At 48.1% G+C, this 18,814-nt stretch overlaps 5 protein-coding genes across 5 annotated transcripts; 3 read left to right on the forward strand and 2 right to left on the reverse strand.

Moving 5' to 3' along the window:
• Positions 1 to 225: 225 nt before the first annotated feature.
• BP5553_01113 (2-oxoglutarate dehydrogenase, E1 component) lies at positions 226 to 3,425 on the forward strand (the record flags this gene model as incomplete). The annotated part of the gene is made up of 2 exons (XM_032009736.1): positions 226 to 2,839; positions 2,887 to 3,425. The coding sequence occupies 2 exons, from the start codon at positions 226 to 228 to the stop codon at positions 3,423 to 3,425; spliced, it is 3,153 nt and encodes a 1,050-aa protein (XP_031873790.1).
• Positions 3,426 to 3,950: 525 nt separating this feature from the next.
• BP5553_01114 (Uncharacterized protein) lies at positions 3,951 to 5,758 on the forward strand (the record flags this gene model as incomplete). Its single annotated transcript, XM_032009737.1, has 3 exons — positions 3,951 to 4,341; positions 4,422 to 5,263; positions 5,342 to 5,758. 3 exons carry the CDS (start codon positions 3,951 to 3,953, stop codon positions 5,756 to 5,758), a joined length of 1,650 nt encoding a protein of 549 aa, XP_031873791.1.
• A 940-nt stretch (positions 5,759 to 6,698) lies between these two features.
• BP5553_01115 (uncharacterized protein) lies at positions 6,699 to 7,632 on the reverse strand (the record flags this gene model as incomplete). Its single annotated transcript, XM_032009738.1, has 3 exons — positions 6,699 to 6,826; positions 7,081 to 7,453; positions 7,537 to 7,632. The coding sequence occupies 3 exons, from the start codon at positions 7,630 to 7,632 to the stop codon at positions 6,699 to 6,701; spliced, it is 597 nt and encodes a 198-aa protein (XP_031873792.1).
• A 2,389-nt stretch (positions 7,633 to 10,021) lies between these two features.
• BP5553_01116 (uncharacterized protein) lies at positions 10,022 to 11,740 on the forward strand (the record flags this gene model as incomplete). Its single annotated transcript, XM_032009739.1, has 2 exons — positions 10,022 to 11,565; positions 11,623 to 11,740. 2 exons carry the CDS (start codon positions 10,022 to 10,024, stop codon positions 11,738 to 11,740), a joined length of 1,662 nt encoding a protein of 553 aa, XP_031873793.1.
• A 3,955-nt stretch (positions 11,741 to 15,695) lies between these two features.
• Positions 15,696 to 17,081, reverse strand: BP5553_01117 (uncharacterized protein; the record flags this gene model as incomplete). The annotated part of the gene is made up of 1 exon (XM_032009740.1): positions 15,696 to 17,081. One exon carries the CDS (start codon positions 17,079 to 17,081, stop codon positions 15,696 to 15,698), a length of 1,386 nt encoding a protein of 461 aa, XP_031873794.1.
• Between the last annotated feature and the right edge of the window lie 1,733 nt (positions 17,082 to 18,814).

Here is an 18,814-nt window from a genome sequence, read left to right on the forward strand (position 1 = left end):
GCTGCTGGATAATTATTTAGACGCAATTCTGTCATCGCCCATCCCGGTTCTCGTGTTTCCGCTTCCGCTTTCCGCTCATACAAAAAGACTTACTCTGCCTCTCCTTTTACCCCAATTCTACACTTCCGATTCCCACGTATAGCTGCCGCCACCGTTGATGGTAGCGCATCTTTGTTCTGATTACCAGTCTGCCCCTGCCCTTTCTTCATTGTATTGGCCGGCACAATGCTTCGAATGTCCCTCCGGCAGAAGAGCAGCCAGCTCCTCAAGGCTGGCTGCGCAGCTCGATCGCTCTCCACGACCTCGCGCGCTCCTCTAGTATGTGCGAATTCTTCCGTCAAGTCTGGTCTCGCGTCAAAACGGCATCCAACCTCCGTTGTCTCCCAGAAGAGATATACTGCCGCCGTCGCCTCAGCTCCCGACCCAAATGACAGTTTTTTATCCGGAAATACCGCAAACTACATCGATGAGATGTACATGGAATGGAAGGAGGATCCATCAAGTGTACATGTGTCATGGCAGGTGTACTTCAGGAACATGGAGAGCGGCGATATGCCAATGTCGCAGGCTTTCACTCCTCCACCGACCCTCGTCCCAACACCTACTGGTGGCGTCCCGAGCTTCATGCCAGGTCTGGGAATGTCCGCCGGCGTTGGCTCAGACGTGACGAACCATCTGAAGGTTCAGCTTCTGGTTCGCGCATATCAAGCTCGTGGCCACCATAAGGCGAACATCGACCCTCTGGGCATCCGCGCCGAGGCTGAAGAATTCGGCTACAAGAATCCAAAAGAACTTCGACTCGAGCATTATCAATTTACGGAAAAGGATCTAGATACTGAGTATAGCCTTGGTCCAGGGATTTTGCCTCGTTTCAAGAAGGAGGGCCGTGAGAAGATGACGCTGCGAGATATCATTGCTGCTTGTGAGCGTATCTACTGTGGCTCCTACGGAGTCGAATATATTCACATCCCCGATAGGGAACAATGCGACTGGCTCCGTGAGCGTATTGAGGTTGAGCAGCCGTTCAAATACTCCGTCGACGAGAAGCGCAGAATTCTGGACCGTCTAATCTGGAGCTCGAGTTTTGAAAATTTCCTGGCGACTAAGTACCCCAATGATAAACGATTCGGTCTCGAGGGCTGCGAATCCTTAGTACCAGGAATGAAGGCTCTTATCGACAGAAGCGTGGACTATGGCGTCAAAGATATTTCCATCGGAATGCCCCATCGTGGACGTCTCAATATTCTCAGCAATGTCGTCCGCAAACCAAACGAGTCCATCTTTAGCGAATTCGCGGGTTCCGCTGCAGCCGAGGACGAAGGATCTGGAGACGTGAAATACCACTTGGGGATGAACTTTGAGCGGCCCACTCCTTCTGGCAAGCGTGTCCAACTCTCCCTTGTTGCCAACCCTTCTCATCTGGAAGCCGAAGACCCGGTTGTCTTGGGCAAGACCAGAGCAATTCAACATTACAATAATGATGAGAAGACACATAAAAGTGCTATGGGGGTTCTCCTTCATGGAGATGCAGCTTTCGCTGCTCAGGGTGTTGTTTACGAGTGCTTAGGATTCCACTCACTGCCGGCATACTCCACCGGTGGTACAATCCACTTGGTGGTCAACAACCAAATTGGTTTCACCACTGATCCCCGATTCGCTCGCTCCACTGCCTACTGCACAGATATTGCGAAGTCAATTGATGCTCCAGTCTTTCACGTTAATGCCGACGATGTAGAGGCTGTCAACTACGTATGCCAATTGGCAGCTGATTGGCGCGCAACATTCCAGACCGATGTCGTTATTGATCTTGTCTGTTATCGCAAGTATGGTCATAACGAGACAGATCAACCATCTTTCACGCAACCTTTGATGTACAAACGTATCCAGACGCATGAGCCGCAAATCGATATCTATATCAACCAGCTGTTGAAGGATGGTAGCTTCACCAAGGAAGATATTGATGAGCATCGCAAATGGGTCTGGGGCATGTTGGAGGAGAGCTTTGCGAAGAGCAAGGATTACCAACCAACATCAAAGGAATGGACCACATCGGCCTGGAACGGCTTCAAATCACCAAAGGAATTGGCAACAGAAGTCCTTCCCCACAACCCAACCGGTGTGCCCGCCCACACCCTCGAGCATATCGCTGAAGTTATTGGTACCGCACCAGAGGGCTTCAATGTTCACCGTAACCTGAAACGTATTCTTTCAAGTCGTATCAAGACCGTGGAGGAAGGCAAGAACATCGATTGGTCGACAGCTGAGGCGCTCGCTTTCGGATCTCTCGTCAATGAAGGACACCATGTTCGAGTCTCTGGTCAGGATGTTGAGCGTGGAACCTTTTCGCAAAGACATGCGGTCTTCCACGATCAGGACAATGAAAAGACCTACACTCCACTACAACACGTTAGTAAGGATCAAGGCAAATTCGTCATCTCAAACTCCTCATTGAGCGAGTTTGGTGTGCTGGGCTTTGAGTACGGCTACTCCTTGTCGTCACCAAATGCTCTTGTCATGTGGGAGGCCCAGTTCGGTGATTTCGCCAACAACGCGCAGTGCATCATTGATCAATTTATTGCGTCTGGTGAGGTTAAATGGATGCAGAGATCTGGCTTGGTTATGTCATTACCTCACGGATATGACGGACAAGGCCCTGAGCACTCGTCTGGCCGTATGGAAAGATATCTTCAATTATCCAACGAAGATCCTCGCATTTTCCCACCGCCTGAGAAGCTCGAGCGTCAGCACCAAGACTGCAATATGCAGATTGCCTATATGACAACCCCAGCAAACTTGTTCCATATTCTACGGAGACAGATGAACAGACAATTCAGGAAGCGTAAGTTCTCAGCCAATTTGTCAGGGTTTATTACTTACATAATCTAGCTCTTATTATATTCTTCTCGAAGTCACTCCTTCGCCATCCTATAGCACGATCGTCAATTGAGGAGTTCACGGGCGATTCGCAATTCCAGTGGATCATTCCCGACCCAGAACATGGGAAGACCATTGCCGAGCCCGAGGAAATCGATCGTGTTATCCTCTGTACTGGTCAAGTCTACGCTGCTCTCCACAAGTCTCGAGCCGACAAGGGCATCAAAAACACAGCCATTACTCGAATTGAGCAGCTGAACCCCTTCCCGTGGCAACAACTGAAGGAGAATCTTGACACATATCCAAATGCTAAGACCATTGTCTGGTGTCAAGAGGAGCCTCTTAACGCTGGTGGCTGGAGCTTCACGCAGCCAAGAATCGAGACATTATTGAACCACACACAATACCATGATCGCAAGCACGTCATGTACGCAGGCCGCAACCCTAGCGCCAGTGTGGCGACTGGGTTGAAGTCCCACCATATTAAGGAGGAGACTGAATTGTTGGACATGGCCTTTAGCGTGACGCAAGATAAGCTCAAGGGAGAGTAGAGGAGGTCCTGGGAAGGTACTGTAATTTTAGAAGGGCTGTGGAAACGGGATGAGAGATGATTGATGCACAGACAGACTTTTGGGTGATGCATAGATGTGTAGGTGCGATGCGCAACTTGTATTATTTTAGTGCATTGCTGGCAATTGAAAACGTGACTGGTATATAGCTGTTTTGCGAATGTATTAGTCGTAGGTTCCATACCTACAGGTAGGTAACAAAATGTCTCTTCTAAAATATAATACATAGTCTGCTGTCTTGGGGTCTGAGTACAAGTACGGAGTACACCGTAAGAGTACAGGGTACGAAGTGCTGTGCCTGTTTAATCGTGGTCCTGCCGATCCCGTCTCCCGTCTCCCGTCCTTGGGTCTCCCTGTCGCGCATGTACTCCCTACGTCATTGATGATTGTGGCCCAGCTTCACAACTTCGCACGTTAAGCTCAATTCATATGTCAAAATGTATGGGCAGCGATGACCTTAATCAGAATCTTTACAGTTAGAACTCTCATATCTTAGTCGTACCAAGAATGAGACCCACGTTTCGGGTGCTGCCAAAGTGCATCCCGTCAAGGACAGCATCGAATTCGCACATGCTCATTCTTGCAGACCTACACCAGAGACAGAATGCACAGCAACAGCAGCAACCGCGCAAACCAATTGTTTTTCTACGCCGAATACAATCACAATATACAAGTCGGGAATTCTCTTCACGCAGGTGTTCTGAGAAAGAAGGATACACTGAGAAAGGCAAAGCTCCACACCACAGGGGCCGGAACGAACAAGAACAACAGCCCAATTCTCAACTCGACGATGTTATTGGGGAGCAGACAGAATTGCAGGCCAAGACGCCATGGCATAGAGAGGGATCTGACATGCCTCCTGTCAAGAGGATGCGCAGTGCTTCTGCAATGACAATGGGTGCAGTACCCTTCCCATCCGGACCTTTCCACCATGCCCATCTCTTGAATTGCAATGTAACCAAGGCTAACTTTCCGCAGGCAAACTCCTCACAACGCCCTCCCGTCTCCTCAAATTGATCATCCCCCTCACAACCTTGGACAAAAATTCTGACCGGAAATCCATTGAACCCCTCGCCCTCCTCGTCCACCCCCAACAACCCCTCTCTTACCTCGAGCGGCTCATTCAATCCGAGCTACCTATGATCAAGGGCCAGGACGGAAAGGAAGTAATACCCCGGATCTTTTTCCGGGCAGAAGATAGCGTTCAAGGTGAAATTAAACGTGACCCCAGGTACGATGAGGATGTGGAACAGCAAGAAGAAGGCAGCGATGAGCAGATAGTCGATGGGAAGGCAAGGAAGCCTGGGAAAATTAAATCACCCTCACCATCACCAACCGGCGTCCAGGACGGCGAGGCGCGGGACAAGAGCCAGAGAATAGAAAGCGATTTAAGAGGCGGGCCCGGCGAAGGAGGAGTAGAAGTCTACAGCGGAGAAGGCCGTGAAAAGGCTTCCCGCGATAGGGAAATGAGGAAGAAGAAATTCGTTCGGTGGTCTAGTAGCACTGAAATCGGTGATTTTATCCGTGATGCCGCGAGGGGCAAGGAATTCGCTATTGAGATCGAGGGCGCAAATAAGGAAATAAGGGTTGGTGTTCCTAGTTTCAACGATCGGACGCATTACTTGCGAGTCCGGTTACGAAAGACGTCGAAGCAAATAGCCACTCTAGCAAGTGTGAAGAAGGAATGTGACGAACTAGCTCATCGCGGCGCACAAAGGCTGGCGATGGGTGGGTTCGGTGTGCTCTTGGCGTGGTGGGGTGCTATCTATCATATTACCTTCCAGACGGATTATGGTTGGGATACAATGGAGCCGATCACAGTATGTCTTGTCCCTGTCCGCCTCCACCCGTTTAATTTGCTTGGCTTCAAAAGCAATTGTCTCACGTGTACACTACAGTATTTGGCAGGTCTCTCCATAATCATGATGAGTTACCTCTGGTTCCTCTGGCACAACCGAGAAGTCTCCTACCGCGCAGCCCTAAACCTCACCGTCTCTCGCCGCCAAAATAAGCTCTATCAAGACCGCGGTTTTGATTTACAGAGGTGGGAGGCACTAATTGAAGAAGCGAATTCCTTGAGGAAGGATATTAAGATCGTGGCGAATGAGTATGATGTTGATTGGGATGAAAGGGAGGATGAGACAACCGAGGCTGTGCATCATGTGTTGAAGAGGGAGCGGGAAAAGACAATGAAAAAAGATGATGATGAAGCTGATGATGCTGCTACTGAGGAGGAAGATAAGGAGGCAGTAGAGAGACGGGAGCGCAAGGAACAGAGACTGGAACAAAAAGAAGAGAATCAGCAGAAGGAATAAGCCGTTTAGTGGACCATAGCCACATCTAGCCATTCACTAGTAAAACTCATGCTCAGATATAGGGGATGTAGTTATATAAAGATATATTAGACTAAGTAGATGAATATTATAACCACAAGCACGGTATTCGCTTCCCAGTTTCCAATCCGTGGGTGTCCTACTTTATGAGTTCAATATTTGTAGAAAGCACAACCTCGTTCCTAGAGCAATCTAATATGCCTACATATTTTGCCAGAAAAACCTACAATTCACAATCGCGTCCCCACTAGTGACCCCAGCATTGTTTATTGCGAACGGGGAAAAAGGACCAAGTTAAGACTGAGTGGGTTTATATCCAAGTTACCAGAACTACCTAGTATACATACCTTAGGTGTGGCACTTTCTAGTATGTGCCTTGTCATTTCCTGTTTCTGCCATTTCGGAGTGATTTTAAAATGCGAATGAGGTACGCAAACGCTTGCTTTACGATATATATCACATACAACTCCCTTTTATGGAAATACATAGCACCTTGGGCTCTGTCAAACTCCTTGAAGGCAAGTAGGCGGGGGGCGAAGAAACCTTGGATAAACATCATATTTATATACTGAGGTCCTATTTGTCTAGGTAGGTATGAAGGGTTGGCACCTCTTTGATGCGGCCTATGTTTTAAAAACACATAGGTGCTTATGAGCGAGGGGCTTGGCCAGGTTAATATTTCATATTACACTGGGAGAAAGTCTTACAGTAACGACATGACCGAAAAGACAGAAGGAGTGCGAGCTATAGAGGGAAGGTCACGCTGCTGTGGATCACGTGTATGTGCTGTACATATAAAGAAGTTCTTAGATTATGAGACGCCGCTAGTTCTAGTTCCCTAGAACCAGAAGATATCCACCACTAGTCTGTCCACTGTGCCCATGGCCAATCCCAAGCTGAGGCTGTCGTATAGGCTGACTTTCTACACGTCTCTAACAGGATCATAGTAGTCCTTCGAGCTCCCCGGGGGGCATTGAAGATAGCTCTCACCACCCTGCATATAGCCTTGCGTGCTTGTGCCACTGGTCCCGTAGGTACCAGATGGAGACCCTGTGGTCTGTCAGCATGCACTCATGGTTTGGCTGCTTATTTCAGCATCAGCTGCAAAGCCATGTCGAGGCTAGGCACAAACCTTGTGTGGTGTGGTATTGTGGGGTATTTTGACCTTCCTGCCGTCAGAACTTTGTACTAACAAGGGGAATGGTACATCGTCCGATGGTCGAAGCCGAGGTTATTAAAAGCTACAAAGCAATCCCATCAAGGATTAAATTTCTAGACGTGGCGGTAATAAAAGTGAAACTAACCATAAGCTGTGTAATTCGAAGTATGATGCGACATCTGAGCTTCAGGATAAGGCTGACTTGTATTATTGGTCCCCATTGGCCAATGGCTTGACTGATCGCCATCTGTTTTGGCGGAATTCTTGTTCCTGCCATCTCTATACCGAAATTTGTGGTACAAAAACCATCTGGCGATCCAGTTTGGGCAATCACCCGGCGCGGCAAGGTTCCAGTAATACGAGGTGTGTGCATTTCCAGATCGGGAGAGATGGATCATTGCCTCATCCTTGGCCTTCTCGTTTATGTCACTCCAGTCATATGGAGGCTGTTGCTTGCCATTGTGCTTGAGGTGGCGCTTGTCCTGGGTTAGCCACTTGTAGACATCATCGGTTTCCTTCTATGATGGCGGCAATAATCAGTAAATACTTTGGAATTGACCGAAATCTAAAGATGAGCATTAGATCGCACAACAACGCTTACCGCCATCATGGAATATGTAGTGGGCGCCAAGTTGAGATGCGTCATTAATTCCTCTTTCCTCTGGCTCATGGCTAAAGGAAGAAGTTTGCCGGACATATCGATAATAGGTTCCTTGGGGTTTAGCTCAAAAATCGGAAGTGTGCAGAAAATGATGGGCAGTGGGGGGTTTAGTAGGATAAGCCGCAGGCCGGAGTTTGCCCACCTAAAGAGTGGGCCTATCTTGTTATCAATAGAGATATCATTCATCTCGTGGGTTGGCCTGGCCCCATGCTCACCATTACCCCTGAGCAGGTTACGGAATAGGAGGAGAACAAGGAACTTGCATGTCTGCATATGCTTCTACAGACTCTTGGGATCCTTGGAAGACTTTGAACACCCAATTAGCGTGTGTCATGTTTCTCTTCGCCGCATTTCTGGTTGCTTTTTGACCGTCAATCCCCCTGCTCTCTTAGGTCAAATAGAGTAGAAATTTTATAATAGGCTAAGGAGGACGTGCATAGGTGTAAATTTAGGTATTGCAGACCGGCACACGTACGAGAATTCAAGGAGTTAACGGGAAAGGCACTAATAAAAAACGTGGGGGTATAAAATATCGCTAAGAATTCATACAGGATGCACTACAGAGTACAGCAACGAGGAGTTGGACAAAAGTCTTTCTCGATTCCCCGGCTCCCCGGCTCCCCGACTCCAGATGAGATACCGCATCCAATCTCCAGGTAAAGCCTACTCGAGGGTATGTCTTTATTGAAAGCCTGGAATACTTGATAGCGGCTCTCGGAACGGAAGACACGACAGAGTCTATGAATGGGCCAGAGAAAGTGATAAATGCAGACGTAAAATATAGGGTCAATAGAAATAGTGATTGGGCCTCGACTATACCAGGAAACCCGCGTCATATGAATCAAGTGTGTGTCCAGAACACAGCTTCTGACATTGGGGGATTCATTTTGCGGTACTCTTAGCTGGCCACGACTTGGATCGAATCGCCGATGAAATGATTGAGATTAAGCTACCTATGTTCCGAGCAGGGGAGGGACGGCTAGTAAATCATGCGGAGTGCAGAACTATAAAGTGATTGGGCAACAGAAGGGTGCCAGCCTAGCTGCATGTCCCAGCACTGAATGAGCGAGGTGGAATGGAACGTTCCCTCGCGGTCGGCATGCAGTACTCCATACCTGGCTGGATTCTTTGGCGTAATTCAAAGGATATAAGTAGTTGGAGGCAACAAGTTCCAAAAAAGGAACTAGGTTGGTCCTAGTAGTGACCCGACAAAAATAAGATGGGCTGCGAGGGCTGTTCCCCAGGGCTAGAGGATTGTACGTCACCCAACTACTTCGGTACTTTCAAAGCAGAGCTCGAATGAAGACTGGGACAAGGGCAAGTGCATGGTAAGAACCGCTTTGAATAGGGGGAACAGCGAGGCATCTTTGTACCCAGAGACCAACGGTCCATAGACGGCGTCATGCAATACACCCATCAACCTCGCTCCAATGGAAACACACACTAGTAGCACCACTGGAGCCCTAAAACCCCCGCAAGAAGTTGTAAGGCACGAAACGCCCGCCAAGGATATAGCACTCCTTACTTCAGGACAAAGCACCTTGTAATTTTAAACGCCTGTACAGTACGTACTTACGCCGATGAACCTAGGGCAGCACGAGACGGCCAGAACCGGCTAGAGCGACAAAGTGAAGTGTCTTGGGGGGAACCGGCAATGACAGTGGTGGCCTTAGGGGATATTCTCTCTCTCAGGCGCCATGTGCTTCAACAGCAGCACTATTCATGGATATTTTTAAGACTATCAAGTGGAATCAGTCTCCTGTCTGCACAGAATGGTGTTATTTTAGAGGAGACTTATAAGTTATGCCCTCCCAACGGGACTTGGCCCGCAACCTTAACTAGGCTGATCACAACCGTACTGGGGGGCGATAAGGAGCATGCGTGGTACGACTTTAGCAGTCGTAACTAGGTATGCAACGCCGCCTGCGTGGGGTGGCTTTGGGCGGGCGTTCGTTCAACGGTCGACTCGGGAGCTGCCGGCGCGATACGAGAAACATCAAGAGACTGCCGGGTCGCGATGCTGGAGGCGCGGCCACAGATGTACAGTAACAGGTATTATGCGTAGAAGAGGACGACGAGGAACTGGTGGAAGATGAAGAGTTGCTAGGTTAGTATCTCCTGGTAGGTACGAAGCCTGCATTACGCCCACGTGCCCTATTATGAGGTCACGTTTAAGCTGGCTTCAAAGGGGCGCTAAAATACTGGTGACGTTCCGAGCACAGCAGAGTACAGTAAGTAGCAGGTAATCAAGTACTTGCATGAGTACTCGAGAAGCGCCTGTCCTTGACTCGTATGACTATTTTGTTTACATCCCTCGTACATACCACACTTCACTCCTTGGTCGAGTCGAGACAAAACCCCCCCCCCTTCTCCTCCTCAACTGGCGTTTGCTTGTTTTACTCTGCTGTCAAGCACACAGCACACAATGGCGCCTGCGCCGGATATGGTGCGTCTTCCCAATGGACAGAGCCTGACCGTCATCCCCGTTTTTGGCGGCTTCTTTTTCAAGGCCAACGATCTCAACCTGCATCCCAATATATTCCCCGCAGGCTGGACTGTGATCCTCCAGTCTGAAGATCCTACTTCCGACGACCCCGAAGCCAATGCCGACGCTGAAGGGGGCGAGCTTCATGCCACCCCTCCTCCCACACAACGTCGCCATATCCGACCCTTCAGGCAACCCACCTTGCAAAATGACAGCCTCTTCCTCTCCTCGATTTCGAATCCCTCCAGCAGCGACTTCAATGCCCCCACAAGCCCCACGCGGCAGATTGCGATGATGCTCTGGGCGTCGCTATACTGGTACTTTCATCAGCCAACCCCAAACCTTACCCTCAGTACTACGGCCTCCAAAAACACTCCCGATAGCGGGAAGCCAAGGGGAGAATGGCGCATAAATATTAAACGTGAGGGCGTGTTGCGTGGCCGAAACTTACTCCCGAAGCTCGAGCGAATGGGATTGATCACATCGGATGATTCCTCTGTGGGACTAAATCCTGAGGAGAGTACTCCTGGGGGTTGGTCAGAGATGTATACTTCGAGGAGAGCTTTTTGGCAGCTACCGGGCAAGCTCTTTCTATTCACCCTCACACCAGCGGTGGGGTCACCTTTTGCAGGGTCGCCCTACGGCAGCCGTCCAAGTTCGCCCGTCCGAACTGAACAATGGAACAACTCATCAAGTAAACCGGAATCATCAGAAAATGGCACCCTAGCTCCAGGATTGTGGTCTCCCTCAGCCCCAGGTCCATTTGCATCAGGCAGCCACTTACCAACATATTATCCACCCCCGCCCCTCCAATACACTGTAACATCTGGCGTACGCCATCCAGTGCGTCCAAAGCCCCCCCGGCAAGGAGAGGTATTCTATACCCGCTATATCCCAAGCGTAGGCCAATATCTTTCCTTCCGAGTTGCTTCATTATCTCCAAAACCTGTTGCCTATCTTGGACCTACAGCATTACACAGTTCAGCAAAGCACCATAGTCACGGCTCCTCGTTATCATCTCTCCCATCGCATATTTCCCAGGCTTTTATTTCGGATTCTACAACCCCTACTCGAGCAGCTGACACAGGGAATACAGCCCTTATGAGTGACCTTCAACTTCTAAACAGGTGGATGAACAACCCTCGAGTAAGCAGTTTTTGGGGCTGTTCAGGTCCTGAGAGTACCCAAGATGCCTTCCTCCGGGCAAATCTCACCTCTGCTCACTCTTTCCCCGTCATCGGTCTATGGGACGGGAAGCCCTTTGGTTATTTCGAAATATACTGGGTTAAAGAAGATGCGCTTGGCAGGCTTCTAGGAGACGAGGCTGCAGACTACGATCGTGGTTTTCATGTTCTCGTTGGCGAGGATGAATTCAGAGGTAAGCATAAAGTGAAATGCTGGGCCACGTCCATAGCGCATTGGGCCTTTATGCAAGATTATAGAACGAATGCCGTCGTTCTGGAGCCGAGAGTTGACAACGAGAGGTAAGTCATCTTGATCTCAGATATGCGTCAGTTTAGAATCTAATTCACATTATGCAGGTTTATCTCGCATTTACATGAGTCAGGGTACTTGAAGGAGAAAGAGGTAACATTCCCGCACAAGCAAAGCGCCTTTGTGAAGTTGAGGAGGGAAAACTTCGAGGCTCCCATCTTGTGATGCGCCTTTTCCTCCAGACAAAAATCATGACAAACCCAAAGTGCGAGTCATCTCTCTGCACATTTTGTGACATGATACTGGAACAAGGATTCTGCCTATCTAATGGACCCTGTCCGAGGAGGAGCCAGATTCTCCTTTGCTCAAGTTATGTTCAAACACATCTATGCCTGCAAAAGCTATCGTGCTCTATTTCCACCCTTGAGCCTTTTGGATACCTTTCCACGTATACCTTAGTTAGAGCAGACATATCATGGGCCACATCCTCTCCAGGTTTTCTAGCTGGGAGCGCTTCTCTTTCTATCTCATACCCCTCCATCTAGGTAGTGGCGCAACATTATATGTACGACCTAAGAATATCTTCATCCGTATCGACGCTAGTATTCTAGGGTACAAGAGGCAGCAGAAACGAGAAGTAACTTTTGTCGGCTGGGCTACCGAATGCCAGTTTGTGGTAACCGTTGTGGAAAGTGGCACGGGCTACCTACACTCCTTCGTAGTTTCATAAGGTTGACGGATAGAAGAGATTCCTCCAAGTAGTTGCTGCCCTGTATTTAAAGTAATATATCATGTCTAGATTAAAAAGGCACCATTTTTCTTCCTCAATCACCCGCAACACTTTAGTCACCAAACTAAAATACGTTTCATATCAATATCAGCATTTCCCCCGGCCTCGCCCGTTGTCTGCGTTGTCTTCACTAATTTTCCTGCATATTCAGACTCACCAACTGAGTCCAGTCTTAGCACCCGATGCAGTGCCCCGGTCATAGATATTTAGCGCTTCAACTACCTAACCGGGGCACTTGCTCTAGATGTGAGCCAAGTTATCCGATTAAAGTGTCTCTGCAACAGCAGATTGGATTGGATACTTGTCATAAGTCTCCGCCATCTCACAGTTGTGAAGTGGTCGGCTGGTGATGGGAAAGCGAGATCTACAAGCTTATATTTTATTCTTGTAACAAGATCCCACTCGAGGGAGGTATTTGTAGAGAGGCGTACATAAAGCATTACATATAATGGCCCTGGCATGGTACTTATAGTGCGTATCTATTTGGGTTTACGGATAACCACAGCGTACTGGCCATCTGCTCTGCTTCACGGTGATCATCTCAACCGGCATGGTTTGGGCTTCGCCTGAAAAGTACAAGTCTACTCCCCACCGGACTTTGGCGATGATTTAACTCCGGCTTCTCTTAGCTGACTGCCATTCCACAATCTCCTAAACCGATCAAAGGCTCGTGAGGAATTAATCCGAGTACTGTTACTCAACATATTATATTTGGCTTTCCCGCAATCGTACGCTTGTAATTCATATTAATCGGACGCATCTAGAAGGGTTCGAGATAGTTATGTTTGATTTTATAGTGCTTGATCATGTCGACATAGACATCTCAGTCTTTGATGAGCGACTTGATAGTGCTTACGGGTATAGCCGATGTTCTTAAATCCTTTCTCACATTAAGGATGTTCACACTTCCATCGTCGGCCTCGGTGTTGAACCTGCCCATGTCTACGAATAGAAACTGAACTTGTCAATATCTTGCAACGCCTCAGATATGGACATTAAAATATTATGCTTCAATGTCTGTCTTTTTGATGACGGGACAGCTTCTCATAGATGAGTACCATCTCTCCCATTCTAGTTCTGGACATGGGTACTTCCGGCCTTGATACTTAGGGTCGCAGTGATGGTTGGCGGTGGCTTGTTTTGAGAATACTTTATCACAATCGGGATGTTTGCGGAGATATGTTCAACCACAATGCTCCCAAGAAAATTCTTTCCAGTTATACCGCCTATTGAGTAGATCATGTGGAAGTTGTGGCATCTAGGGAATTTTGCACGTAGTTTATTGGTTGCTTGGGTAGTGTTTCTTGTCTCATTAACTGTTGGATTAGCTGGAATTAGTCTTCACCGTCTTCTTTGTGGCAGTCATGGTACCGTGTTGGGAGTTGTGATGAAGCGGCAGACGTCAGTGCTGCTCACACCCAGAGTTAAAAGTAGAGAAACAACGGGCTCCAGAAGACAGACTGGAATTCTGCCAAAATCAGCTGAGTTATTAGCTACCGAAGTAAGGAACGTAAGGTACTTGTTGCGCACACTCTATACTATCTATACCTTGGTAAGGGGCCTCCTAGGCGTAAGACTTTTGTCCTATTCGGCTAGGATTTAATTTCTAAACAGATCATCGTAACTTCTACTACTATACCCCACTCTTTACCTTGTTGGAGAACCACTACAGCGCTCCTCGTCTTCGGCATAACTGTGATAAGTAAAGGGGGAAGGCTCTCAGCAGCTGATAAAAGATTAAAAAAATGCCAGATAAGAACAGGTAATAGCTGTATTACTCAATATAAGAAATACGGTACGTCGAATATCCTTATAGCGAAGTTTTACTGTTCGACATGCAACAAAACTCACAAGACCCTCGCTAACGCTACGCGAACGCTCGCTAACGAGCTAGAAGGGAGAGAAATGTGCGATGTGCAACAAATCGACGCCACGCTACGCCTGCGCGAACGCTCGCTAATGAGGCGAGGGGAGAGCGAAAGTGCGATGTGCAACAAACAAATCAACGCCACGCGAATGCTCGCTAACGAGTCGAGAGGGGAGGAAATGTGCGATGTGCAACAAATCGACTAAAACTGATAGCCAAAGTGATGGCGCTAACAATTCCGGGAGACAGATGCAACAAGTCAGTTAATACTGTAGCTACTACAAAGTATTCGGCGCTATCAATTTCGCGTAGAGGAGTGCGATGTGCAACAGGTCGGTTAAATCTTAATACTGTAGCCATTATTCGGGGCTAACAATTTCGGGTAGAAGGGTGCGACATGCAACAAATTGGTTAAACGTAAGACTGTGGCTCTTCCACTGTTCTGTGCTAACAAATCCGGGTAGAAGGGTGCGATGTGCAACAAAAGAACTTAGTAAGCAGTTATCCTGCTCTGGAGTACATACCTTAGGTAAGGTAGAGAAGCAATCAAGAGCTGTGTAGCGGACATGACCTAAAACTTGAACTTGCCTTATTGGTAATTGCTGAGGTGAGACGGATAAATCTTCTCTAAATAAGCCAGAACGGCCAAAGACAAACATAAAGACGTTTGCTTTCCGTTTATATTTGCATTTTCAAATCCTCCGCAACGACATCCAGATAATAAGCCACTAGAGGAAGTGACTGTTATTTAACATTTTTGGGGCTTCATAGCCTTCGAATATCCGAATGTGTGGAAATTGACGGTTAAGCAAGCTGGCCTAGACCCGAGGTTGGTAAAACTTGGCAAGGAACGCCCAGGTGTCCGATCATTCCGAGGATTTTGCCAAAACGGCAAGTCGAGCGGCACATGATGGGGTAACATTGTATAATGAGTAGTAACAAGTCGGAAGCCACGGGCGAATCGAGTACGACAAGTATTTAGGTATGGCAATCTGAGATGATATCCTCCCGCTGGCGAGGGGATCAATCATTGGTTGGAACGGGCTGGACTGCACCGAGCCTGATAGACACGGAGGCCAGCTCATCTTGAAAACGAAACCCCATCTCTTGTGATCCAAGCCGTGGTGGATGAGATTTGATAGAACGATGCTGGCATCTTCCCCGCTAAGCCTAGCCGCTTGGGGAGTTCTAGCTGATAGCGGGACAATCAATGTATCCCATGCTAGCGATACTGCCAGCGGCGGCCAGGAGAAAATGTAGTCAATATGTCCGTTATTGGTAGAGACATAGTGGTGGACGTCTTCAAAAACGGTCTTGTATCTCCAGCTCTAAGCTAGCGAGTTTAGTCGCGATTCGAAAGGGATACTGACGCTCCTTTGCTTTTTGGCATCGATGAAACCCACAATGGGTTATCAGTGTGCCTCAAAATAATAGCGAACTCTCCTTGCATTGTATCATTAGCATTTAGTGGACTTCTTAATCCCCCAAGCTCGATATCTATACGCGGCCATGCACAAATCTGATCACCTTTTCTTCCAAACTTCAACTTCTGTTTTCTCCTTTACCAACTTTGCCAGAACGTGGGCTTGCTGAATTCCCAGAACATCCCCAATGGACAGCAAGTTTTTAACAACAAAACATCGAACCTCATCTGTCGCGATGTCCATGATGCCGGCAAACCAAAGAGGCCACATCAGAAATGACCCGCCTACCATGGGAACTGGAGGTAAATCGGTCCCGGATGGATCCCGCATAATACGATCTAGCGAAAGCCCTCGTGGTGGACTACCTCGTCCAATATGTTGGGGCACAGTGGCTAGGATATCGGCCTGTAGCTCATGTAATGTGTCCGTCGACACTTGGTATTGAGCACTGTATTCCGGCTCAGCAAAAATCGGCGGTTTGGACGAGAAGCCATCAAGCAAAGCTTCTCGGATGGTTTGATTCACCATGATCCTCTGTATTCGCAAGGCGTTCCACATGAGAGCCATCCAGTAGTCGTAGTAAACATGGTATCTGCCATTAAAAATGACATCCGAATCAACATCCGTGAGAACTAGCTGATACTGCCATCCAGGATAGGGATCCGTGGCCATCGAGAGAAGTACGCCATCTAGCTCTAAGGCTTTGGAAAGAACATCCTGGGGACCCTGCAATATTCCTTCTCGGATACTAGCACGGAGGTCTGCATATTTCAACATAGACTCTTGGATTTTGAATCCCGGTCCTCCATCGAAGGAGGATAATTTAAAAGCCTCATTCATAAATTCCCGAATATGATCCGGAGCACGCTTCGACTGATGAATACAATTAACCAGTAGACCAGCGGTCACTTGCACCATCATTCGCCGGCCTCCAATTGTTTGCACTTGGCCCGGTCCGCGTAACTTGATCACAGCAGCTGCGCCATTGAGGTGATCTATCCAATTCTTGAGGGAGTCTTGTTTACATCCCGTCACCGTCTCGAAAAGGGCAAGGATCTCAATTGCCATCAACGTGCTGTCCTTTTTAACATCGTCAGGATGTCGAAGAGCGGCGGTAGTGAGCTGGATAGCCTTCATATATTGATATCGAGCATTCTTCATGAGCGAAGGAGCACATGCTCTATGTGAATATGACGCTAGACCAACCGCCTTCATGCTTGCTATGAGGGCTTCGTCCAAGTCCTGGGCTCGGCTGAGATCAAGCACACGGGTGAAATGTCCCTTGCTGGGACCGTTCACATCCATAATGAAATTAAAGGCGAAGAACGAAGTAGCTCGGTCCTCGAAGTTCATGGGCAGAGTATAGGAGGCTGATAGTGAAGAACGGCCCTGCTGGGGGTCATTGATAGGGACAAGTTCCTTGCTTAGAGGACTGACGGCAGAGACCAAGGGTAAGGGGGCTGAAGCCTTCAGTCTGGCTTCCATTGCTTTGAACTTCCGAGCCACGTTGGAGCTCTCATCACGGAAGATCAACTCCCCTGGGGCCCTATACCCAGGACAGACCCTCTTAGCTTTCTTGCACTGTGTGCACCCTTCCGGCACTTGGTCACACTATAAATTGTCAATGAGAGTGCTTATATCAGATTTGTGGCGCTTCCCTCCAGCATAGGGGCGTCCCAGCCGCCCAAAATATGAGTTACGGCTTGCACCTACTCTTGTCTTTCGCGCTCTGCATGCATGACAGCCTCCAGATGGCTTCCCGCAAAAGACCATGCTTACAGCTGTTACAATTGCCTTTTAGGGCAAAACTGACCCCGATTGGAACAGGTACCTCCTTCACCGCGGAGTGCTCTTCCTAATGTGGACAGATACGGAGCACCTCTACCACCGATCGAAGGTGCCGCGCTGTGTCATGAGAGTCTGGCAGCTACTGGGACCGATATTGGTGATAAGCTGGTACTCTCTCACAGAGTCACAGGATCGTGCACGGGTAATGCTGTTTCCGCAAAGGTGGCCCAAAAGTAGAAACATCTGAAGCTGGAGAAGTTGGGTGGTTATGAAATGACGGTCACCCATACGTACGCTGTAAGTGGTCTGTAAGTGGTTAGTCAGGTTGCTCGGGTATCCCCGCAGCACTAACTGTATTTGGGTCACCAAGAAGTTCACCAATCAACGTCGTTCGGAGGGTCTATCCGATTAGTCATTGCGTAGGTAAACAGTATTTTTGTTTTTGTTATTTATTCTATACAACTTTCCTGTGAAAGCCACCTTCAACTTCTTCGTAACAACAGCAAATGAGCGACAACAATGCTATCAGCTACAATGGATAATTGGCGAATTACCGCGGCTACCACACAAACGGTGCTACCGAGTCTATAATAAGTGCTCTCTGCAAGTACCGAGGTTGTTTCAGGAGCAGCTGAATCGGGAATCACAAGCTGGCTCCGGGTGTGCAGCATCAAGTGATTGCTACGTTTGAGATACTGCTCGCAATTATAATATCTACGCTACGCTCCACTTTCACTATCTCGGTATATTTGTAGCAACTACTGCTCTAAATTCATTTCATAGTTACTTACTTTTTCTTCAGAGTTGGTTTATTTCATTGTTACCAGCCCGCTTCCTATCCATTCCGGCACGGGTCTTATCACTATAAGCATTCACGATCGCCTCTCCCTCGTCAAACCATGTCTTGCGCTGTCACGTTTCATTCTTTAAATATATACAGATCAGCTTCGCTCTCCGAATAGGACCCAAAGATCTAAGAGTGTTTTCGATCATTCAAATCATCAATTCCCAGGTTTCTAGGAGTCTTGTACATTAGCAATTAGATTATACCAACTGTTGTGCCAAGGATAAATCTAGTCAAAGCAATCAATGCCGTTGCTGTTGGAATTAGATATTGGATTGGGCCTATGGTTGGAGTTCGGTTTCATCATCAACTTCCCATTAATTTCATTAGCCTGATACTCGCACATTTCGTGCTTCAGCCAGAACTACTTGGAACAAATAAGTGAAACTTACATGCCGGGCAAATATTCCGGGGCCTTACGGCAAGGCTATTCACAGCTGAATCCAGGGGCTAGCCGTTCTTGGTATTTAGCTCGTGTATTATGGTTCTCGCCATGACTTGGGCGGGCAGTCTCATACCACCCTTGATTGTCTCCTAGGCCATCATTCTATTGACCAAAGGTTACGTTCTTATCATCAGATTTAGC

This window comes from Venustampulla echinocandica (assembly GCF_003357145.1).
Source record: "Venustampulla echinocandica strain BP 5553 chromosome Unknown scaffold_0, whole genome shotgun sequence".
Classification (NCBI taxonomy): Eukaryota; Fungi; Ascomycota; class Leotiomycetes; order Helotiales; family Pleuroascaceae; genus Venustampulla; species Venustampulla echinocandica.